General features: G+C 44.4%; 1 protein-coding gene across 8 annotated transcripts in view; it reads left to right on the top strand.

Moving 5' to 3' along the window:
- LOC138732947 (spindlin-Z-like) overlaps window positions 1-24,700 on the top strand; it is a 143,992-nt gene that overhangs the window by 83,948 nt on the left and 35,344 nt on the right. For all 8 annotated transcript variants that reach the window (XM_069879756.1, XM_069879753.1, XM_069879754.1 and 5 more), the window contains one exon: window positions 10,729-10,954. In XM_069879756.1, the coding sequence (XP_069735857.1) occupies window positions 10,903-10,954 (52 nt within the window). In that variant the 5' untranslated portion in view covers window positions 10,729-10,902. The remainder of the gene's footprint in view (window positions 1-10,728; window positions 10,955-24,700) is intronic.

Raw genomic sequence — 24,700 nt, 5'->3', positions numbered from 1 at the left:
TTCAGTCAGGCCACGATAGTCCACTGTTAGCCTCCACTCCCTGTTAGATTTTCGCACTGGCCATATGGGACTATTAAAGGGTGAGCAAGGCTTGCTGATCACTCCTTGGCTCTCCAGTTGACAAATCAGCTTATGGGTCGGAAACAGAGTCTCGGTTGGTGTGGTCTTGCTACCAGTGTACCATTGTGGTAGTGATCAGTACCTGTTGTTCTTCAACCCTCACTAACTCCACAACAGAAGGGTCCTCAAAGAGCACAGACAAGGTAGACAGCTGTTTAATTTCTTCCATCTCCAAAGCCGCTATGCCAAAAGCTCACCAGTACCTTTTTGGGTCGTTGAAACACCCTCTCCTGAGGCAGTCTATGCCAGGGATGCATGGAGACTCTGGGACAGTCACAACGGGGTGCTTTTGCTACTCATTCCCAGTCAGACTTACTTTGGTCTCCAATACAGTTAGCTGTTGAGATCCCCCTGTCACTCCAGAAATACAGATGGGTTCTGCCCCTTTATAGCTTAATGGCATCAGGGTACACTGTGCACCAGTATCCACTAGAGCCTTATACTCCTGTGCCAGGCTATCGAATCCACACAGTCTAGTAAACCTGGTTGTCCTTCTCCTCCTCCTGGCTGGAGGCAGAGCCCCTCTAGTCCTGGTCATAGTATTTGTTACTCAGTGCTCGTAAATAGGAGTCAGAAGTCCCTTCATTAAGATCAGAAGTACGATCAGTCCTTCTATTCTGTCTGGAGAACTACCCACTGGAAACTGGAGCAGCAATTTTCCTGGAAGAACCCCTATTTGTTATTGGTTTTCCTTGCAACTCACATACTCGAGCCTCTAGGGTCAAGCTGGGTTTTCCATCCCACTTCCTTGTCCTCCGTGGTCACACAGGTAAAACCACAGGGTGCCTCATGGTGTGTATCCTCTGTATCCTCTCTCTTGAGCAGAGGGACGCTCACTCCTAATATCTGAGATATTGGTACAGGTGGTGAGTAGGATCTATCCTCTGAGTCGACGGACCTCCCGAGACATTTTCTCCATAGCCGAGACAAGGGAGGAAGAGAGACTTCCTTCATATTACTGGAGTTGGCCAGCCAATTCATCCACTATTTGTTCCTCGCCTTTTTTCCAGGACATTACTGTCAATGAGTTGGCATACGACACTGGTGCGCTCCATACAAACTTCTGCCACACGGGTTGTGTGTGTCGGTCTTCATCTGGATCAGTGGGTAGCTGTTTCTTATTCGGATCATTCTAAATCACCTCCGGCATGGCTAATTCCACCAGGTACTGGATACTTCTCTCCATGGCGGTCCACTTGCCTGGGTGACATGTAACATTTTCCTTGAAGGGATACCTTTCCTTCATGCCTGAAAGGAGTTGCCTCCAGAGGTTGAAGGTTTGTGCCCCTTTTCCAATCGCCTTGTCAATACCCCCTTCCCTAGACAGGGAAACCAGCTGCTTGGCTTCCCTGCCCTCTAATTCCAGGCCACTGACCCTGTTATCCCAGCATCAGAGCAGAACGGTGACAATGTGGTCACCTGGATGGAGGCTGAAATCTTTTTGCATATCTCACATCTCACTCAGGGAGAGGGATCGGACGGTTACCATCTCATTTATGAGTTCTTCCTCCTCCTCTTCTCGTGATGGCCCTGGTTCTTCATCCCCCAAATCCCTTACTAAACGAGCTGACTTTTGGTTTCAAGTTTTCTTCTTGTGTGTAGGGGCGACTGATACCAGCAGGGGTTGGTTCTCTGGTTCAGCTCCCCTCAGCCTCCTCTTCTCGAGGCTAAACAACCCCAGTTCCCTCAGCCACTCCTTGCAAGACTTGTTCTCCAGCCCCCTCACCACCTTCGTTGCTCTTCTCTGGATGCGCTTCAGGACCTCAATGTCTTTCTTGTATCGAGGGGCCGAAAATTGAGCACAGGATTCGAGGTGAGGCCTCACCAGCACTGGGTACAGGGGCACAAGCACCTCCCTGGTCCTGCTGGCCACACCGTTTCTGATAGAAGACAAGATACTGTTGGCCTTCTTGGCCACCTGAGCCCTCTGCTGGCTCATGTTCTTGGCCAGCTGTCGACCAACAGCCCTAGGTCTTTCTCCGCCAGGCAGCTTTCAAGCCACCCTTCTGCAAGCCTGTAGCGCTGCACCAGGTTGTTTTAGCCCAAGTGCGGGACCAGGCACTTGGCCTTGTTGAACCTCACCCCATTGACTTCAGCCCATCGATCCATCCTGTCCAGATCCCTCTGTGGAGCTTCCCTACCCTCCAGCAGATAGACACTTCCACCCAGCTTAGTGGCATCCGTAAACTTGCTAAGGATTCACTCGATCCCCTCATCCAGGTCATTGATAAAGGTATTGAACAAGACTGGACCCAACACTGAGCCCCGGGGACACCACTTGTGACCGGCCTCCAGCTGGACAGAAGTCCATTCCCCACCACTCCTTGGGCCCGGCCATCGAGCCAGTGTTTTACCCAGCACAAGATGTGCCTGCCCAGGCCAGCGGCTACCAGTTTCTCAATCATAGAATCACCAGGTTGGAAAAGACCCACCGCATCATCGAGCCCAACCATTCCAGTCCATCACTAAACCATGTCCCTCAGCACCTCGTCCACCCATCCCTTAAACACCTCCAGGGAAGGTGACTCAACCACCTCCCTGGGCAGCCTGTTCCAGTGCCCAATGACCCTTTCCGTGAAAAATTTTTTCCTAACGTTCATCCTAAAACTCCCCTGGTGGAGCTTGAGGCCATTCCCTCTTGTCCTGTCCCCTGTCACTTGGGAGAAGAGGCCAGCACCCTCCTCTCCACAACCTCCTTTCAGGTAGTTGTAGAGAGCAATGAGGTCTCCCCTCAGCCTCCTCTTCTCCAGGCTAAACAACCCCAGCTCTCTCAGCCGTTCCTCATAAGACCTGTTCTCCAGCCCCCTCAACAGTTTTGTCACTCTTCTCTTTACTCGCTCCAGAGCCTCAACATCCTTCTTGTGGTGAGGGGCCCAGAACTGAACACAGCATTCGAGGAACAGTCTCACCAGTGCCGAGTACAGAGGGAGAATAACCTCCCTGGACCTGCTGGTCACACTGTTTCTGATACAAGCCAAGATGCCATTGGCCTTCTTGGCCACCTGGGCACACTGCTGGCTCATGTTCAGTCGCTGTCAACCAACACCCCCAGGTCCCTCTCCTCCAGGCAGCTTTCTAGACAGACTTCTCCTAGTCTGTAGCACTGCATAGGGTTGTTGTGCCCCAAGTGCAGGACCCGGCATTTGGCCTTGTTAAACCTCATTCCATTGGACTCAGCCCAGCGGTCCAGCCTGTTCAGATCCCTTTGCAGAGCCTCCCTACCCTCCAGCAGATCGACGCTTCCACCCAGCTTAGTGTCATCTGCAAACTTGCTAAGGGTGCACTCGATGCCTTCATCCAGGTCATTGATGAAGACATTGAACAGGGCTGGACCCAGCACTGAGCCCTGGGGAACCCCACTTGTCACTGGCCTCCAGCTGGATTTCACACCATTTCCCACCACTCTCTGGGCCCAGCCATCCAACCAGTTTTCCACCCAGGAGAGTGTGCGCCTGTCCAGGCCAGAGGCTGACAGTTTCTCAAGCAGAATGCTGTGAGAAACTGTGTCAAAGGCTTTACTGAAGTCCAGGAAGACCGCATCCACAGCCTTTCCCTCATCCAGCAGCCGAGTCACTTCGTCCTAGAAAGCGATCAGGTTAGTTTGGCAAGGCCTGCCTTTTGTGAACCCCTGTTGACTGGGCCTGATCACCCAGTTCTCTTGCATGTGCTTCATGATAGCACTCAAGATCACCTGTTCCATGACTTTCCCTGGCACTGAGGTCAGACTGACAGACCTGGAGTTTCCTGGGTCCTCCCTGCGACCCTTCTTGTAGATGGGCACAACATCAGCCAGCCTCCAGTCCAGTGGGACTTCCCCAGTCTTCCAGGATTGCTGGAAGATGATGGAAAGGGGTTTGGCAAGCACATCCGCCAGCTCCTTCAATACTCTTGGGTGGATCCCATCTGGCCCTTTGGACTTGTGTGTGTCTAGCTGGGCAAGCAAGGCTCTAACCACCTCCTCTTGGATCATGGGAGCCTCATTTTGCTCCTCTAGCTCCTGGGTGTGTACACAGAGGGAGCAACTTTCCTTACTATTAAAGACTGAGGCAAAGAAGGCATTAAGTACCTCAGCCTTTTCCTCATCCCCTGTCACTGTTGTTCCTTCTGCATCCAATAGGGGCTGTATGGTCTCCGTAGTCCTCCTTTTATTTTATTTTTAATGTATTTATAGAAAGATTTTTTATTATCTTTCACAGACTTAGCCAATCTGATTTCTAGTTGGGCCTTAGCCCTCCTGATTTTTTCTCTGCACAATCTCACATCCCTCCTGTAGTCCACCCAAGACGCCTGTCCCTTCTTCCAAAGCTCATAGACATTCCTCTTCTTTTTGATATCTCTCAAGATCTCCCTGCTCAACCAGGCTGTTTTTTTCCCCTGCCGGCTCTTTTTCCAGAACATGGGGATGGCTTTCTCCTGAGCTGCTAGGATTTCCTTTTTGAAGAGCGCCCAGCCCTCATGGGCTCCCTTGCCCTTAAGGACTGTCTCCCAAGGGACTTTGCCAACCAGCCTTCTGAACAGTCCAAAGTCTGCCCTCTGGAGATTTAATGCGACTGTTCTTCTAACCATCCTCTTCATCTCACCTAGAACTCAAGTAGAAGCCTGTGGGAAATGGTGGCAAAGGCTTTACTAAAGTCCAGGTCCAGTACATCCTCAGGCTGTCCCTCATCCATCAAGCGGGTCACCTTGTTAGAGAAGGCAATCCAGTTAGTTTGGCAGGACCTGCCTTTCATAAACCCATGCTGACTGGGCCTGGTCACCCAGTTGTACTGCGTGTGCTGTGAGATGGCACCTAATATGACCTGCTCCATGACCTTCCCCAGCACTGAGGTCAGACTGACAGGCCTGGAGTTTCCTGGATCCTCTCTCCGGCCCTTCTTGTAAATGGGTATAACGTCTGCCAGCCTCCAGTCAAGTGGAACCTCCCCAGTGAGCCAGGACTGCTGGGAGATGATGGAAAAAGGTTTGGCAAGGACCTCCGTCAGCTCCCTCAGTGCCCTCGGGTGGATCCCATCCGGCCCCATAGACTTATGGATATCTTATTTGCCTTGCCGGTCTCTAACCGGTTCCTCTTGGATCATGGGAGCTTTGTTCTGCTCTCCCTTCCTGTCTACTGGCTCGTGAGGCTGAGTACCCAGGGAACATCTCACCTTACTATTAAAGACTGAGGCAAAGAAGCCATTAAGCACCTCATTTAGCTGAAATCTATATCAGCAATTCTTATTTGAGTTATGGAAATCAAAATATTACCTACCAAGAAATTTCTTCAACTGATGTATTTCCTTTCAGAATTAGTTTGTTCACAGAAGAATGGTCTCATATGGTTTACAATTAAGGGTTTGCAGAGAGGATTAAAATGGTTCCTGAGGAAAACTACACAATCTGTGCTCAGAGCATACATGCTGGGTTTTCCCTTCTTTTGCCTTTATGCTGAAAATAATTAATTAAATATAACTCATTTTCTTGTCTTGATACTATGTCTTCCTCCTTACCCTGTCTTTAAGGATTGTCACCAGACAGTGGGTAACTCTAGGCTTGTTTTATTCACAATTCAGAGTTGGGCCATCACCTCAGTGATTATACACTATACAATAGGTATTTTCTTTGAAAAGTTCTTGTTTTTCCATGTGCTCCTAGTTCTTTATTCTTCATTAACTCAGAATAACTTGATAATTCATCTCCGCTGTCTCGTTTCGGTTCTCCCTCAGAAGTGATGCTTCAACAGGTCATGTTCCTCCTCCAGTCATAAAAATCTAATCCCTATGTTCTAAGTCTGACATTTCTTACACAATCTGTTGATTCAGTTGGACTGGGGCTGTACATGGGACAATTGAGCAGTATTCTTGTAGTTGTCATAAAGATTAACTTCCAAGACTTGTTCTTATTCTATTCTTAATACAATACTCTATTTATAACAATTGACTATCAATAATATCTAAGTCCTACATGCATAAATTTATCATATCTCCTCATTTCCCTTAACAACCTGATAGTCTGATTATACTGTTATCATTAAAAGTAGTGTGATGACAGACAGTTTGTAGGCTTTGCTGGTTTTAATACATCATTTAACCTTTCTTGTGTGAAGCACTCCAAAATAATTAGAACAGTATCATACATCTTCTAACTTGCACATTGTTTTTCATGACTGTGTTCTGACCTAAGAAAGAAAACATGCTATTTTTTTTTTGTAAGCAAAACACTTGGGCTGGTGAGTAGTTGTAGCTGATGGCTAATCAGAATAATGCTCTGTAAATGAAACCTGCAACTGAGCTGTTGGTGACCTGTGCAAACAGGTGTGTGGGCAATCAGTGACTAACTGGTAGGCTGTGAAGCTTTTCTAAAAGTCTTATTCAAAAGATTAGTATATCAGAAGCACATTACAAATTTCTTTTGCATGGAACATGGCATTCTGAGACTTGTAAATATTATGAATGACAACAGCATATATAATGCTATCATGTAAATATTCCTGATCCTTAATATGGAAAATTATCAAGAAAGAAAGAACCAACCCACAAAATTAAAAATCTTTTATTGCAAAACTTTATTACAAAACCCCAATACAGGCTGCCCAGGGAGGTGGTTGAGTCACCTTCCCTGGAGGTGTTTAAGGCACGGGTGGACGAGGTGCTAAGGGGAATGGTTTAGTGTTTGATAGGAATGGTTGGACTCGATGATCCGGTTGGTCTCTTCCAACCTGGTTATTCTATGATTCTATGATTCTATTTTTCTGGTTTATTTTAGTAAGGCAAACAAGACTTAATATTGTTACATATACTTTAAAGTTCAAGATGTTCTCAAAAAAATATCAATTTATCTTCAGAAAAATCTCATTTAATTCCTCCTTATTAATGCCTTTAGAACTGTCAGTGTGAAACTGACACGTAAAAAATTCAGAATACTAATTTTAGGAAAATGAGTTTTGTTTCCTTTCTGTGAAAATCTTAAGTGTTGAATTCATGGAAGTTACTTGGCTTGCTTTATAGAAAATGCTGGAATTGCTGAATCAGCTTTTCACTTCAGTAGTCTTGTGTCCTTAAGAATCAGAGAGCACAGTGCAATGCTACTTTAAGTGTTAGCAAATGCATTGTGACTTTAAAAGGGTTAGGAAGCCTTTTTCCTTCTAAGAGGCATGTCTTTTGTTGTAGTGATTGGGGACAGATCCTTTCAATAAAATGGTCACTAACTGGTAGACAAAACTTGTGTGTTGTTTAATTTTTCTTTGTAAATATAGCTACTTAACAAAAAAAATGAAACTAAAATGTCTCTACAGTATTTTACAATTTCAGTTTGTTATTGTGATTGACTAATAAACCCCTACAATGGAAGAAGGCTTAGTGGAGATGGGGCAAGGGTGATATGCCCATAAAGCTCAGAGAATAATACAGGGTGTGACTGACCACAGCTGTTGCAAAGAAAGCTAGCTTTTAGATAGCAATTGAGTGGATCAACTGGTGGTGTAAATGTTTCTCCCTGAGCTCATTAAAAGAGTGTGACTGTCTTCCCAGTTAGCCAGACCAGCATGGGAGGAGTGAATATGTGGCTCAGCTCAACACTGAGTATAAAAAATGAATAACTAACGAAAGAATTTTAAGGACAGCACCAGGCTTGAGCTGGCTTCAACCCACATATTCCTTCACGGTGATTAGGGATGCCCAGCACTGTGATGTTGAGCATATTCTAGAGACCAGTAATGGGAATCACATTGGTATTGTGCTTGAACGGCATATTGCAATTGCTATATTTTTCTAAGTGTAACGCCAGTGACAAGTGGGGTTCCCCAGGGCTGCCAGTGACAAATGGGGTTCCCCAGGGCTCAGTGCTGGGTCCAGCCCTGTTAAATGTCTTCATCAATGACCTGGATGAAAGCATCGAGTGCACCCTGAGCAAGTTTGCGGACGACACTAAGCTGGGTGGAAGTGTCGATCTGCTGGAGGGTAGAGAAGCTCTGCAAAGGGATCTGGACAGGCTGGACCGCTGGGCTGAGTCCAACGGCATGAGGTTTAACAAGGCCAAGTGCCGGGTCCTGCACTTGGGGCACAACAACCCTATGCAGTGCTACAGACTAGGAGAAGTCTGTCTAGAAAGCTGCCTGGAGGAGAGGGACCTGGGGGTGTTGGTTGACAGCCAACTGAATATGAGCCAGCAGTGTGCCCAGGTGGCCAAGAAGGCCAATGGCATCTTGGCTTGTATCAGAAACGTTGTGACCAGCAAGTCCAGGGAGGTTATCCTCCCTCTGTACTCGGCACTGGTGAGACTGCTCCTCGAATGCTGTGTTCAGTTCTGGGCCCCTCACCACAAGAAGGATGTTGAGGCTCTGGAGCGAGTAAAGAGAAGAGTGACAAAACTGTTGAGGGGGCTGGAGAACAGGTCTTATGAGGAACGGCTGAGAGAGCTGGGGTTGTTTAGCCTGGAGAAGAGGAGGCTGAGGGGAGACCTCATTGCTCTCTACAACTACCTGAAAGGAGGTTGTGGAGAGGAGGGTGCTGGCCTCTTCTCCCAAGTGACAGGGGACAGGACAAGAGGGAATGGCCTCAAGCTCCGCCAGGGGAGGTTTAAGCTGGACATTAGGAAAAAATTCTTTACAGAAAGGGTCATTGGGCACTGGAACAGGCTGCCCAGGGAGGTGGTTGAGTCACCTTCCCTGGAGGTGTTTAAGGCACGGGTGGATGAGGTGCTGAGGGATATGGTTTAGTGTTTGATAGGAATGGTTGGACTCGATGATCCGGTGGGTCTCTTCCAACCTGGTTATTCTGTGATTCTGTGATTTCACTCTCCACACATGTAATATATAAAGAACCTGGTCAGAGAGCATTGGACTCTGGCAGCTATGGAATGGAAATCTGAAAAAAAAACCCCCACATATGATACATACAGATGTTATGAAATATTTGCAAATTCCTGGATGACAAGTCAACAGATTACTGGAAAAGGATATTTTAATTAAGTGCTTATGTTTTTCATGTGTATGTGTGGTTGGAGTTTTTTTGTTGTTTTTTAGTACAAAAGTATAATTCTAGATTACAGCTGATTCTCTCTAAACCATAATCTCTCATCACATCTAGAGGGAAAAAAGTTAATTTCTCTTGGGTGTGCACACAGTCCTTGTGAGACTGAATACGGAAGTCTATTTTAAACTGTAGTGAAATTGTTTTTTTGTCTTTAGCATAAAAAAAATTTCTTTTGTTCTAGTAAAATAGTTAGGCAAGCTAATTGCTTCCTATTGTTCCTTCAAATGTCTTTTAAACCTTGAATATTGTTCCCCTGGTACTGTTTAGCATCACTGTGTATATAATGGGTAGATTTCAGGAAGAGATGAAATGTGGAAAAACTAATAAGTTCATTTAAATGGATATTTAAGTTTAATTTCACAAATTCTTATTGCTTCCTGACTGAATGTCTAAAAAGTTAGTTCTTCCAAATATAGCACAGATCTTCCCAAAAACTACAAATCATCAAATATTTGCTTAAACTCGAAACACCAGAAACTAGTATTTAATTTTGTTTCTGTTTCTGTCTAGGAATATTCATCTAGGTGTTAGTGGGTGTGATTCCTGAAAGAATTGGCAAAGTGTTAGTAGATGTAAATGGAAGTTTCAGAATAGCACTTGTACTATACTTTGAGGTATATCCTTGTGTATTCAGTTGTTTGGTAAGGCATGAACATAAGGTACACTTTTTCCCACAGCTGGGTCAACAGTTAGGGGCATTCCTCTGTTTTTTCCCCTTTTGTCAAAATTAACAGCAGGTTCCAAAGCCACTGTTGGGAAGAAAAAAAGTAAAAGGAAGAAGGCCACAGATGTTCTCTGTAATCTGTTTAACTGACAGATTACAGAGAACATTATTACAGCAATCATTTCTTAAGGAAACCAGGCTAAAAGGATGAATTGACCTAACCTGTTGTTTTAGCCATGTGCAGCATTGAAATGAATGAATTAGTAAGGAGAAATGTTTGCTGTCCAGAAACATTACTCTGAAATAGTTGTTCTGTAATTCTTCATAATTTGAGGTGGTAACAAGTGTCTGTAACTTAAATCTTGGAAAAGACTTTAAAACATTGTCCTTCCATATCTTCCTAATCCAGAGGAAACTGTTTACTAAAATGTTTCAAGAATCCGAGTGTAGGCGTAGTGAATCACCAATGACTTTTCCAGATCTTCGATAACTTAATGAGTTAACGAATTGGTAGTTGTTGCAATAAAACCTGTGAGGCTTTTATCTTTTAAGTGCTAAGATTTTTTTCTACAGTTTTTTAAACGTATCTGTAGAGAAGGAATTCTGATATGTGGGTGTGAAGCATTTTGGTTTGTTTTATAACAAATGGAAGTATTTGTTTGTGCTTTACCTCTTTTTTTTATGAGGCTTTTCTATGTGTATCTGTCTGTGGATGACTTTGATCTAATATAGAACTTGCATTGAGAATATGAGCCTTAATATTCAGCTGTCTTCTTGCCTACCTGCCCTCTGTTTACTAGATGCACCCAGAATAACAGAATATGAAGAGACTTCTCATTGAGCATGAAAGAGAAAATATTTTGTTTCAATTCAGTGTTTATTATAACCAGATCTCAAATCAGACTGTACTTTCTGGTTTGTTTTTTTTTTCAGAGTGATATAATTGAAAGTGCTTCTCCTATATTTGAGGAAGAACAAATTGGTGATTGGATGGTGGATTAATAAATAGCTGTTGTATTACAAGAGTAAGAAGATATTTTGGGAGTTGGGAAGAACTGGATTTTCACCCTAGTCTAGCAGCTTTGCTGCTCACTTAAATACAGATGAATGAAGACCCCATTTGGAAAATCACCAGGTCAGCGATCCAGAGCTGATGCAGGTGAGGTATAACTGAATTTGGAGGTTTTCTTTGTTGTTTTTAGTGGGTAAAAAAGTGTCCTTATTTGATAGATTTTCTCATGTACTCATGGCTTTATGAAGCTGTTACTGTTTGTTTGTGGTTGGGGGGGGTTGTGTGTGTTGGGGAGGGGGCTTTGAGATAAGAATTATTGCTTTCATTAGAGAAACTGTGGAATTGAAAGGGTATACATAAATTTAATTTAACTGTACCGACTTACATATAAGAAGCTGTACTGGTTCTGTCTGGGATAGAGTTAATTTTCTTCACAGTAGCTGGTATGGGGCTGTGTTTTGGATTTGTGCTGAAAACAGTGCTGATAATACAGGGATGTTTTAGTTACTGCTGAGCAGTGCTTGCTCGGAGTCAAGGCCTTCTCTGCTTCTCAGTCCACCCCACCAGTGAGCAGGCTGGGGGTGCACAAGAAGTTAGGAGGGGACACAGCTGGGAGAGCTGACCCCAACCGACCAAAGGGATGTTCCATACCATAAACTAATGCTTTAAGGGGAAAATTTCTCTTTTGCTCATCTCAGAAATGCTGGAAAATAAACAGTAATGTATTCACCATATGTTTATAACTTGCTGTAAATTTTTAATGATTTTGTAGAAGTTGATCAGATAGTGATTGTGAAAGAACATCTCTCAGAAACATTTCAGAATGGTTTTTCTAAATGTACACAGAGGTTATTGCTACATTATGAGCTTTGTAAATAGAAATTGAAGTATTTCAAATAATTCTTTATTTGAAGAAACTCAAAATATGAGTGACCACTTAGCCTTAGATTAGGATAATTCAAAGTTTTGCAGCTCGATGGGCTAATGAAATCTCAGTAAATCTTGTGGACTATATAGTAAGGATTATCAGCAATGACACAACAAAAAATAAAGTTACCAGTCAAGCATTGGTTTGTATGCTGGTATTTGGTCTTGTATAAACTAAGCCAGACTGCTTTAGCTGTGCATTCTGTTTGGACTTGTGTGCAGGACAGGGGCTAGAAATTATAAATTGCAAGTTAAGAATTCTACAGTCCAGCATTTTGATGAAAATGTTTGTATTGGGTTTGCATGGCAAGGCTTTGGTAGCAGGGAAGCTACAGGGGTGGCTTTTGTGGGAAGTTGCTAGGAGCTTCCCCTGTGTCCAATAGAGCCAGTACCAACTGGCTCCAAGCTGGACGCATTGCTGGCCAAAGCTGAGCCAATCAGTGACAGTGTTAGCGCCTTTGTGATAACATATTTAAGAAGGAGGGGGGAAACAACCCCAATACCCGTGTGGAACAACAGCAGCCAGAGAGAGAGAGGAGTGAGAATATGTGAGAGAAACAGCCCTGCAGATACCAAGGTCAAGGAAGAAGGAGGGGGAGGAGGTGCTCCAGGCGCAGGAGCAGAGATTCCCCTGCAGCCCATGGTGAAGACCATGGTGAGGCAGGCTGTCCCCTTGCGGCCCATGGATGTTCACAATGGAGCAGAGATCCACCTGCAGTCCATGGAGGACTCCACACTGGAGCAGGTAGATGAGCCTGAAGGAGGCTGTGACCCCATGGGAAGCCCACGCTGGAGCAGGCTTCTGGCAGGACCTGTGACCCCCATGGACAGAGGAGCTCATGCTGGAGCAATCCATTCCTGAAGGACTGCACCCTGTGGAAATGACCTATGCTGGAGCAGTTCGTGAAGAACTGCAGCCCGTGGGAAAGACACACATTGGAAAATTTTGTGGAGAACTGTCTCCCGTGGGAGGGAACCTATGCTGGAGCAGGGGAAGAATGTGAGGAGGAAGGAGCAGCAGAGAAAATGTGTGATGAACTGACCACAACCCCCATTCCTATTCCCCCTGCATCGCTCGGAGGGAGGAGAAGGAGGTAGAGAAATGGGGAGTGAAGTTGAGTCCAGGAAGAAGGGAGAGGTGGGAGGAAGATTGTTTAAGATTTGTTTTTATTTCTCATTATCCTTCTCTGATTTTATGGTAATAAATTAAATTAATTTCCCCTTGTTGACTCTGGTTTGCCCATGACGGTAATTGGGGAGTGATCACCCTGTCCTTATCTCAACCCACAAACCTTGTTTTAAAATTATCTTGATCCACGAGCCTTTTTTAAAATTTTCTCTTCCCTATCCAGCTGAGGAGAGGAGTGAGAGAGTGGCTTTGGTAAGCACCTGGCATCCAGCAAGGTCAACCCACCACAATGTTGAAAGTGAATGTTGTTTGTTTATTCCTCTATTTAATTATTTGTGGGTTTTTGTTGAACTTAACTGAGTAACGTAACTTTCTTTGTAGTTTTCTCTCCTGGAATTACTTCATGGTCTTTGGTGGGGGGAAATGACGCCCTTCCTATTTTGTACTGCAAAACTTAGCAGTGACCTGCACAGTGAAAAACTTTGTAGACAAATGGTGCAGCACATCATCTAACCCTGATCATCATTTACTGGTGCTTTCCAAATAAAAAACTCATGAAACCAAATCAGTTTCATATAAAGTTGGGAAAGCTCAATTAATTTTTAAAATACCCAAGCAATAGTCCATTATGGTGCTTTTAAAGACTTACCCAATTCATTCAGGAGTGAAGCAACTCATATTGGAAGATTTCTTTGAAACCTTTCACTTGTGACTAGCTCTCATTAATGTTAGTTTGCTGTCACTCATTTGAAACATTTAGCGATTTCAAAGATAGTTCCTGAACATTTTTTAATAGATTTTTTTAAAGAAGAAACCCAGTGCAGAGTTTTAGACGTTTGCTTCAATGACTTTTTATTCAGCCATCTGATTTAAGTCATCCTTCTTGTTGACACCACCAGTGTATTCATGGAAGGAGAATTTTAGTTGTAATAGAAAAGAAAGTAGGCTTTGACCTGGTAATTACTGTCAGTATGACTGACTTCTAAGCATTAGCTAGGCACTGTGAGAGTTCAAAAAAAAATCAGACATTATTTTTTTAAAGGTAACTTTTAGAAGAATTTTATCTAAGAATCTAATTGTGTTGTACAGTGAGCAATAAAATTGCAGCAGATTCGAGGTATGACAATGTGAATTTTATGTAGAGGGTGATTGACTTTAGATGGTCACACTTTCCATTGTTATTTTATTATATTTTATACTGTAATTGGCACCTTCGTTTTGCACCGTGCAAAATCATTATAATTGACACTCAGATTGCTTTAGATGCCATTTTTGCTTTTTAATATCACTACGCAACAGTTAATATTTAGATTTTTACTTTTTTCTCCATGAAGTTAGTTTGATCTTAACTGAGGAGTCCTTAATTTATCCTCATGTCTGATTAATGTAGTATCACTGTCTTCATGATACGTGTCTCCAAGTCGTATACATTTGGTCAGTCTCAACTCTTGACATAATCATTGTCTAGTCTTGAGTGTTGCCAGCTTCTTATATCTGGATATATATTCTTGAATATATATATTAGGTTGTTACAAAAATAATTGCTGGTTTTGTCATTGTACACTGTGATGCTTATTTTGGATTAAACTTTTATTTAACTGTATTCATGTAGTATACCATTTTAAAGCGCAAAATTCTCTCTACTTATTTATGCTAATAGTTTTGTTTTCACTATTTATTCTGTTTTATATTGTCCTAATTAATTAAAGATGTAAAAAAACCCAAATTCAAGTGATTTTGTTGCATGAGTTCAAAAGGGGACGTAAAGCAGCCAAAACTGCTAGCAATATCAACCAAGCATTTGGCCATGGGAGAAACATACAGCTCGACATTGGTGCCAAAAATTTTGTAACTAAAATATCCAGATTTTTGAAGTCTACCTCTACTGGGAAACAGGCTTAATAGTTTCATCATGAGAAATAAAGGATAACACTGAAGATGGGTAAACAAAGGAAAGCCAAATCTGTTTCTTTTTTTTTTCACAGCAGTAGAGTGTGTATCTGCAGCCTTAATGATTTTTTTAAAATATAGAGTAGCTTTCCAGGATATAGTTTCAGTAGATCAGCCAACTTCTTTGTGCTTAGCATAGTGCCTGTGCTCCTAATTAGTTCATGGTTCTCCCCTGATTTTTTCATTAACATAATCTAACAGAATCTCCTGTAAGATAAGTTATGATTACTCTTGTTGTGTTTACATTTATATTTTGCCTTTTTTAGTCTAGTGATCACTTGGTTTTATGTTTTAGAAGTGTGAAACATGGTCCTTTACAATCCTTCCTAGCTGTTAGCAGTACTGTCCTTGTGAATTAAGAAGAGATCCCACTCCCAAATGTGACTTGCTTAAAAATGCAATGAAATCTTTTGGCAGAGCTGGGAATTCAGTTTACCATTCTTCTCCTGGTCTGATTTCTCAGACTCTTAAAGTTGGCATTGGGCAATATTAGATGCGAATGAATGCATCTGGGGAATTTTTAGGTCCCTCAAAGTAATTCTGAAAGAGCCATTAGATCAAGAATAATTTTCATGGGATTATATGGTGTTTTCACAGTAGATTCTTAAATATAATTTTTAAATGTCCAACTTTTGCTTGTCATAGAGACAGGGGATATTCTGAGAAAAAAGAAGCTGTGGTGTGTTTTGAGGAGTCCATCTAATTTTGATGAACTGAATGGAGAATACCATCTGATATAACAACAATTAAAAACATTGCTAGTAGCTTTATCCCATGCTTCTTCCTATTCCCTCCTCCTGCCTCCCCCAATTAAAATGTGTGTACTCCCCCTTAGAGTCCATACTTTCAAAGAATGTTATTTTATTTCTATGTTGTCTTACCCTTTTTCTTTCTCTGTGAGAATAACATAGAAGCATTCAGAAACATGGCTCCTAGTTTTGCTATTTAATTTAACAGTCTGTTTTAAGGATACATTAGAGAGAATTTAATTCAAGTTCAAAACCAACAGGCCAGCTGATAATTAAATGCTTAATTCTTTTGTTCTTGACTGGGAATTGGGAGTACATGTTGACTTTTTATTATGGGAGAATATTTCATTTTGTAGTCATTAGAGACTGAGCCATAATATTTTCTCCTTCCTCAGATCTATCAGTTTGACTCTTTGCTACTGATTACAAAGAAGCATAAAACAAATCAAATCAATTTGTGTGCGTTTGGGGTTTTTCTGTTGCTGTTGTTCAGTATTAGCTTCTGGGTTTATATTCATGGCAATTTAGTTGTACAGAGTTTATTTTGAATGATGTCTAAAACATGGGATTTCATGGAATGTGCTAGTTAGAACAGTAGCACTTGTCATTCCATAGTCAGAAGGAGGTAAAGGTTATGAACTTAAATTCATTCAATGACATTCCTACTATATAGGATCTGATAACTCTCCATTATTGTTCGCTAATTACTGTTAACATCTTTAAAGTCCCATTACTGTTTGAGATCAAACCATGCTTGACCCCAAAACACTTCATACACCAATTCTTCACTTGAAAGTTTTGTGTAAAACGTATTGCCCTTGAAACTGTTAGAAAATTTGTAAATATCTCTTTGAATTGGGCACTTGGGAATGATTAATGCTAATTATGTTTCTATTACAAGCCATTTAGGTGCTACTAGATGTTTCAGGATAATTTGTGTAAGCAAAGTTGCTGCTCTGTTTGTTCTGTTTGGCATTCTTTGCTAAAGATGATCAGCGACATATATGTTAAAAATTAATATATTAAAATATTTGCATGTGCTCTCAAACGTCTTCAGTCATTAAGACATAGTAATACTTATAACATCATACATTTAAAAATAAACATATTTGTAAAGAAACTGTACAAGCTGTTTGGAATTCTAAATTGAGAAAGGAAAGTCTTCTGTGCAGCTGATTTGTTGCCCTAGTAACATAAGGTTTATGTTTATCTTATGTTGAAAGAGTTTATTTTTTTCCTTTAATCTTGGGGAGGGGGATTAAATACACAGGATTAAAGATATCCTAAAGCATCATATCTTCAGTATTCCATTTCATCTTTGAAATCCTCATAAGAGGCGATTATCTCCCTGTATTTGGCATTGGTGCGGCCTCACCTTGAGTGTTGTGTGCACTTCTAGGCCCCACAAATTTAGAAGGATATTAAGGTCCTAGAATGAGGCCAGAGGAGGGAAGCAAAGCTGGTGAAAGGGCTGGAAGGCATGTCCTATGAGGAGCAGCCAAGGACTCTGCATTTGTCTGGTTTGGAGAGAAGGAGGCTGAGGGACGGATCTCATTGCTCTCTACAGCTTCCTGAGGAGGGGAAGTGGAGAGAGGGAGGTGCTGACACTTTCTCCCTGGTGTCCACTGACAGGATACACAGGAATGATGACGTGATTGAGAAAAGCCCTGCAGAGAAGGACTTGGGGGTGCTGGTCGATGAGAAGCTCGACATGAGCCGGCAATGTGCACTTGCAGCCCAGAAGGCCAACCGTATCCTGGGCTGCATCAAAAGAAGCGTAGCCAGCAGGTGGAGGGAAGTGATTCTGCCCCTCTATTCCTCTCTTGTGAGACCTCATCTGGAGTATTGTGTCCATTTCTGGAATCCTCAGTATAAGAAGGATATGGAACTGTTGCAACAGGTCCAGAGGAGGGCTACAAAGATGATTCGAGGGCTGGAGCACCTTTCCTATGAGGACAGGCTGAGAGAGTTGGGCTTGTTCAGCCTGTAGAAGAGAAGGCTCCGAGGAGATCTTATAGCACCCTTCCAGTACCTGAAAGGAGCCTACAGGAAAGCTGGAGAGGGACTATTCATTAAATCTTGTGGTGATAAGGTGAGGGGGAACGGGCATAAACTAGAGAATGGCAGATTTAGACTAGACATTAGGAAGAATTTCTTCACCACGAGAGTGGTGAGACACTGGAACAGGTTGCCAGGGGAAGTTGTGGCTGCCCCATCCCTGGAGGTGTTCAAGGCCAGGTTGGATGGGGCCTTGGGTAACCTGATCTAGTGGGATGTCCCTGCCCATGGCAGGGGGGTTGGAACTAGATGATCTCTTCCAACCCAAACTATTTGATGATTCTATGAATGGTTCAAAGATGCATCAGGGAGTGTTCAGACAGGACATCAGGGAAACATTTCTTTACCGAGAGTGTGGGCAAACCATGAAAGAGGCTTCCTAGAGAGGTGCCCCGTGCCTGTCAGTGTTTAAGAGGCATTTGGACAATGAGTCTTTTGATTTTGGAATGATGTTTCTCAGGCTCGGATAACAACAATTAACTTCAGTCTTTCCACAAAGGCTAGTGACCTTAATAGCATGTATGAGATAACACTTAGAGAACAGAAAACATTAAAATTGATGTTTTCCCCCTCTGTTTTTCCAGAGCTCTGTCTTCATCACTGCAATAAATTATTTGGATCAACTTCATTTGTACAAGAATGAGTAAGGACTAAATATTTGCATTCTACTACTTGAAGTTCTCTTGTGTCTACCTATGGTGGGTTGACCTTGACTGACCACCAGGTACCCACCAAGCTGTTCTGTCACTCCCCCTTGTCAACAAGATGGGAAGAAAATAAGATGAAAAACTCATGGGGTGAGATAAAGGCAATTCAATGAAGAAAAGTAGATGCTGTGAGCAGAAGCAGAAAAGCAAAAGGATTTATTCTCTACTTCCCAACAGCCGGCAATGTCCAGCAACTTCCTGGGAAGTCCTGTCTAACTAACCCGATCTCCTTCTACGATAAGGTCACCCACTTAGTGGATGAAGGGAAGGTAGTGGATGCAGTTTGGCTGGATTTCAGTAAGGCTTTTGATGCTGTCCCTCACAGCATCCTTCTGGACAAGTTGCCCAACTGTGGGATGAGCAGGTACACGGTGCGCTGGGAGAAGAACTGGCTGAAGGGCAGGGCTCAAGGGGTTGTAGTGAATGGGGCTGCATCTGGCTGGCAACCGGACACCAACGGTGGTGTTCCTGAGGGCTCAGTTCTAGGGCCAGTCCTGTTCAACGTATTTATCAGTGATCTGGATGCAGGAGTTGAAAGCACCCTTAGCAAGTTTGCTGATGATACCAAACTGGGAGGTGCTGTTGACTTTCTCAAGGGACAAGAGGCCTTGCAGAGGGATCTGGATAGATTGGAGCAATGGGCAATCATCAGTGACGTGGAATTTAACAAGACCAAATGCTGGATTTGGCACCCGGGATGGAGTAACACAGGACACAAGTATAGACTGGAGAGGAGTGGCTGGAGAGCAGCCCTGCAGAAAGGGATCTGGGGGTGCCGGTCAACAGCAGGCTCAATGGGAGTCAGCAGTGCCATGGCAGCCCAGAGGGCAAACCGCATCCTGGGGTGCATCAGACAGCACAAGCAGCCGGTCAAAAGAGGTGATTACCCTGCTGTATTCAGCGTTGGTGCGGCCTCACAGTTCTGGGCCCCACAATTTTAGAAGGATGTTAATGTCCTTTAATGTGTCCAGAGGAGGGCAGCAAAGCTGGTGAAAGGTGGTGAAAGGGCTGGAAAGCACGTCCTATGAGGAGCGGCTGAGGACTCTGTGTTTGCCTGGTTTGGAGAGAAGGAGGCTGAGGGGAGACCTCATTGCTCTCTACAGCTTCCTGAGGAGGGGAAGCGGAGAGGGAGATGCTGACCCCTTCTCCCTGGTGCCCAGTGACAGGATACTCGGGAATGGTTCAAAGTTGCGTCAGGGAATGTTCAGACTTGGACATCAGGGAAACATTTCTTTACCGAGGGTGTGGGCAAATGCTGGAAGAGGCTTCCTAGAGAGGTGGTCGATGCCTGTGCCTGTCAGTGTTTAAGAGGCATTTGGACAATGTCCTTAAGAAGATGCTTTAACTTTTGATCAGCCCTGAATTGCTCAGGCACTTGGACTAGATGACTGTAGTTTACTTCTTGTTGATATCCAAAGTAGGGCCACAGTATTTCTAGTGGTTGCTTTTGAGACAAATGTTACTTTGGTCAGCTTGGGTTGGCTGTCCTGACCTTATGGGTGGGTGAGGGGGATTGGAGAGACAGCCTTGATGCTGTGGGAGCACTGCTCAGCAGTAGCCAAAACACTGGTGTTATCAACACCTTTCTGGCTACAAATGCAAAGCACAACACTAGGAGGCCTGCTATGGGGGAAGTTAACTCCATCCTGGCCAGACCCAACATAATCTCCACCCCTTATTCCCTACTGTTAGTCATGCTTAGGTCCTACATAATTGGATGTGTTTGCATATCTTCTGACCATCCCCTTTTATCTATTTCTCATTTCGGAAATCCCCTCTCAACAATGCTTCCAGCTTATAAAGACGGCCTAAATATATCTGTATGTTGGGTATACTATATATATGTTCTCATTAACTACTATCCCTTGTTTCTTAACAGGCAGATATTATTTTCCCATTCCATGGGCTTCTGCCATTCCCCAAAATTTTCATGAGAACAGCCTATGACTCGGGCCCCATCTGTTAAGGTGGTCTCTCAGGGCAGAAGAATCATAGAATCCCTAGGTTGGAAAAGACCTTTGAGATCGCCAAGTCTGACTGTACCTGTCCACTACTAAATCATATCTCTAAGCACTTAATCTACCCGTCTTTTAAATACCCCCAGGGATGGGGACTCAACGAACTCCCTGGGCACCCTCTGCCAGTGCTTGATAACTCTTTCAGTGAAGAGGCTTTTCCTAATGTCCAATCTGAACCTCCCCTGGCGCAACTTGAGGCCATTTCCCTCTCATCCTATCACTTGGGCACAGAGACCAACACCCACCTCTCTACAACCTCCTTTCAGGTAGCTGTAGAGAGTGATAAGGTCTCCCCTCAGCCAGAGGCAGCCAGGTTCTCAAGCAGAACCCTGTGGGAAACTGTGTCAAAGGCTTTACTGCAGTCCAGGTCCACTACATGCAAAGCTTGTCCCTCATCCACTAAGCAGGTCAACTTGTCCTAGAAGGAGATGAGGTTGGTCAGGCAGGACCCGCCTTTCATAAACCCATGTTCACTGGGCCTGATCACCTGGTTGTCTTGCGTGTGCTGGGAGATGGCACTCAAGACGACCTGCTCCATGACCTTCCCTGGCACCGAGGTCAGACTGACAGGCCTGGAGTTTCCCAGATCCTCCCTCTGTTCCTTCTTGTAAACGGGCATAACATCAGCCAGCCTCCAGTCAAGTGGAGCCTCCCCAGGTGGGCAGCAGACTTCCCTATGAATTGGGTCCGGTCCACAGATCAGGCCTGCTGCTCCCTTCAGAAGGGAAGGATCACCTTCCTTGACCTGCTGGCAATGCTTTGCCTAATGATGCCTTTAGCCTTCTTTGCAGCAATAGCACACTGCTGGCTCACGCTCAACTTGGTGTCCACCAGGACCCCCATGTCCTTTTCTTGAAAGCTGCTTTCCAGATGGGTGGCCCCCAGAATGTACTGCTGCATGAGGTTTTTCCTCCTTATGTGCAGGACTTGGCACTTCCCCTTGTTTAACTGCACAAGCTTCGTGTCAGCCCATTTCTCCAGCCTGTCCAGGTCCCTCTGGGTGACTGGGAGCCTCCCCAGTGAGCCAGGACTGCTGGTAGATGAGGGAAAGGGGTTTGGGGAGCATCTCTGCCAGCTCCCTCAATGCCCTCAGGTGGATCCCATCCGGCCCCATAGACTTGTGAAAGTCTAATTGGCCGAGCAGGTCTCTAACCAGTTCCTCTTGGATCATGGGAGCTTTGTTCTGCTCTCCCTTCCTGTCTTCTGGCTCAGGGGGGCTGGGTACCTGGCGGTCATTGGACCTTACTATTAGAGACTGAGGCAAAGAAGGCATGAAGTACCTCAGCCTTATCCTCATCCTTTGTCACTGTTGTCCCACCTGCATCCAGTAAAGGATGGAGATTCTCCTTGGCCCTCCTTTGGTTGTTGATATATTTATCGAAACAGGTTTTATTATCTTTCACAGAATTGGCCAATTTCGGTTCTAGTTGGGCTTTAGCCCTTCTGATTTTCCCTCTGCATGACCTCGCTTCATCCCTGTAGTCCTCCCGAGATGCCTGCCCCTTCTTCCAAAGCTCATAGACTTTCCTCTTTTTCCTGATTTCCACCCAGATCTCCCTCTGCTCAGCCAGGCCGGTTTTCTCCCCGACCTGCTCATTTTCCGGCATCTTGCGCCACCAGGAATTCCTTCTTGAAGAGCATCCCGCCCTCTTGGGCTCCTTTGCCCTCAGGACTGCCTCCCAAGGGACTCTGTCAGCCAAGCCCCTAAACAGTCCAAAGTCTGCCCTCTGGCAGTCCAAGGTGGCCGTTCTGCTGACTCCCCTCCTTCCTTCTCCTAGAAGCGAGAATTCGATCATCTCGTGATCGCTGTGCCCCAGGCGTCCTCCAACTATCACATCTCCCGCAAGGCCTTCTCTGTTCGCAAACAGCAGGTCCAGCGAGGCGCTTCCCCTAGTCAGCTCACTCACCAGTTGCGTCAGGAAGTTGTCTTCCACGCACTCCAGGAACCTCCTAGACTCTTTCCTCTTTGCTGTATTATACTCCCAGCAGACATCTGGTAAGTTGAAGTCCCCCACAAGGGCAAGGGCTAGCGACCCTTAGACTTCTCCCAGTTGCTTGTAGAATATCTCATCAGCCTCTTCTTCCTGGCTGGGCACCACCATCACCATAGAATAGTTAGGGTTGGAAGGGACCTTAAATAACATCTAATTCCAAGCCCCCTGCCCTGCGCGGGGCCTCCCTTGGTAACCTATTCCAGTGTCTCACTACTCTCATGGTGAAGAAATTCTTCCTAATGTCTAATCTAAATCTGCCCTTCTCCAGTTTATACCCATTTTCCCTCATCCTATCATCACAAGCTGTTATGAATAGTTCCTCTCCAGCTTCTTTGTAGGCTCCTTTCAGGTACTGGAAGATTGCTATATGATCACCTCATAGCCTTGTCTTCTCCAGGCTGAACACTTGCCAGGTAAGATTTTCAATTAGAAACTGATTTTCCAGTGCTGTTTATCCCGGGAGTAAAAAACACTCTGTAATCCCCATCCCACCTCAGTGGATGTGCTCGGCCCTTGCCAGTTATCCTCATCACTGGCTCTTTTGGTGTTTCCCCAATACTGAGGGTTTATTGGGCTTTGCTCCCAGATAGGGCACGCTGTCAGGAGGCCTAAGCTTGCAGGCATATTTCCTTCGGTAAAAGATAATCTGGCAGTCCAAGGCCCACTTCGCAATGCCCATACGCTGTACCCAGGGGTTGTGAACAGCTGGAAGTGTTGATACAGGCTTCTCAGAATTCTCATACTCTTTTTATAATAACAGGAAGGCTGTTATTACATCTGTCCCTGGCAAAGTTACATGTGATTTCCTGTGTCCACTTCCAGGACAGCTTGGGGTAATCAAATTTATCTTTCTTTCCCCATCCAAGGCACCAATTCAAAATATATCTCCAGTCTCCTTGTAACTTTTATTCCAAGTTCCAGAGCCTTTTCTCAAGACATTTCATTCTGGTAATTCAGTCACGTCACTGCTGCGTTTGGTAACATATGGGGTCATCAATCCAGTAGCGACTTGTGTCTTACTGGACACTGCAACCCAGTCTAAGAAATGGTGGTCTAATGGGGTGGACCCCTTTGGGCAAGTAGTGTTAGCATGGTGCCCAAAGACAGTCCTGTTACTTCCCGGCCACCAAAGCATTGCATCCCTCTCTGTCTGCACCTGTTTTTGCTATCTAAATTATAGCTCGTATTCACCTGTTTTAGCACTTTGGTGACATACACTTTCTGAAGATCTATAAAACTTAATGGAATAAATCCCCAAGGTATGGGGTCTGGCGTGGAGGAGGCAGTCTGTCACACTAGAGAGTCTATTCATTTTACCCAAGCCTTTTATCATTTACAATATGCTGTTGTCGTTCGTTCAAATCCACCCCTTTACCCACACTTATTGTTGTAATGACAGTCATTTGAAACATGAACCCAAAATTTGTTGTGATCTAACTCGTTGAATCCTTATCTTTAGTGGGTTCCCTGAGTCCCATTGGATTTTCCACTCAGGCTTCTTAATCTGTGAATGATGAATCCAGGGTCCTTTTCCAGCTAGCTTCACAGCTGTGTATGTAGTTAAAAGTACCTGGTATGGCCCTTTCCACCTAGGAGTTAAGGGTTCCGAGTCCCAGGACTTGATATACACCCAGTCTCCAGGCTGGAATGGATGTGCTGGCCTGTCAAGCTCTAGGGATTTGTTAACAGTCAGGAATTTCTGCAGCTCCTGGAGAGTCTTTCCTAAAGATATCAAATAGTTATCAATGTCCAAATTCCCTGTAACAGTGATATCTCCTAGGACATGTGGCATCTGATAAGACCTCCCATACAATATCTCATGGGCTAAGGCCTCCTCGCCAAGGCTGAATTTGAATTCTTAATAAACGCTAAATGTAGAGCTTTTACCCAGGTCATAGAGGTTTCCTGACGTATTTTACTCAACTGCATCTTCAAAGTATAATTCGTTCTCTCCACTTTCCCACTAGACTGAGGCCAATAAAGCGCATGCAAATCCCAGGATATTCCCAGAACACTGCTTAGTGTTACTTCTGCCGCAAAATCATAGAATGGTTTGGGTTGGAAGCAACCTTCAAGATCATCCAGTTCCAACCCCGCTGCGATGGGCAGGGACACCTCCCACTAGATCAGGCAGCACATGGCCTCATCCAACCTGGCCTTGAACACTTCCAGGGATGGGGCATCCACATCTTCCCTGGGCAACCTGTGCCAATGGCTCGCCACACCCATTATGAAGAAATTCCTTCTTACAATGAGAGTGGTGAGTCACTGGAACAGGTTGCCCAGGGAAGTTCATAGAATCATAGAATCACAGAATAACCAGGTTGGAAGAGACCCACCGGATCATCGAGTCCAACCATT

This window comes from Phaenicophaeus curvirostris, chromosome W, assembly GCF_032191515.1.
Source record: "Phaenicophaeus curvirostris isolate KB17595 chromosome W, BPBGC_Pcur_1.0, whole genome shotgun sequence".
Classification (NCBI taxonomy): domain Eukaryota; kingdom Metazoa; phylum Chordata; class Aves; order Cuculiformes; family Cuculidae; genus Phaenicophaeus; species Phaenicophaeus curvirostris.
The sequence above is the reverse complement of the archived record's forward strand: the minus strand, read 5'-3'. Positions and strand labels throughout refer to the sequence as shown.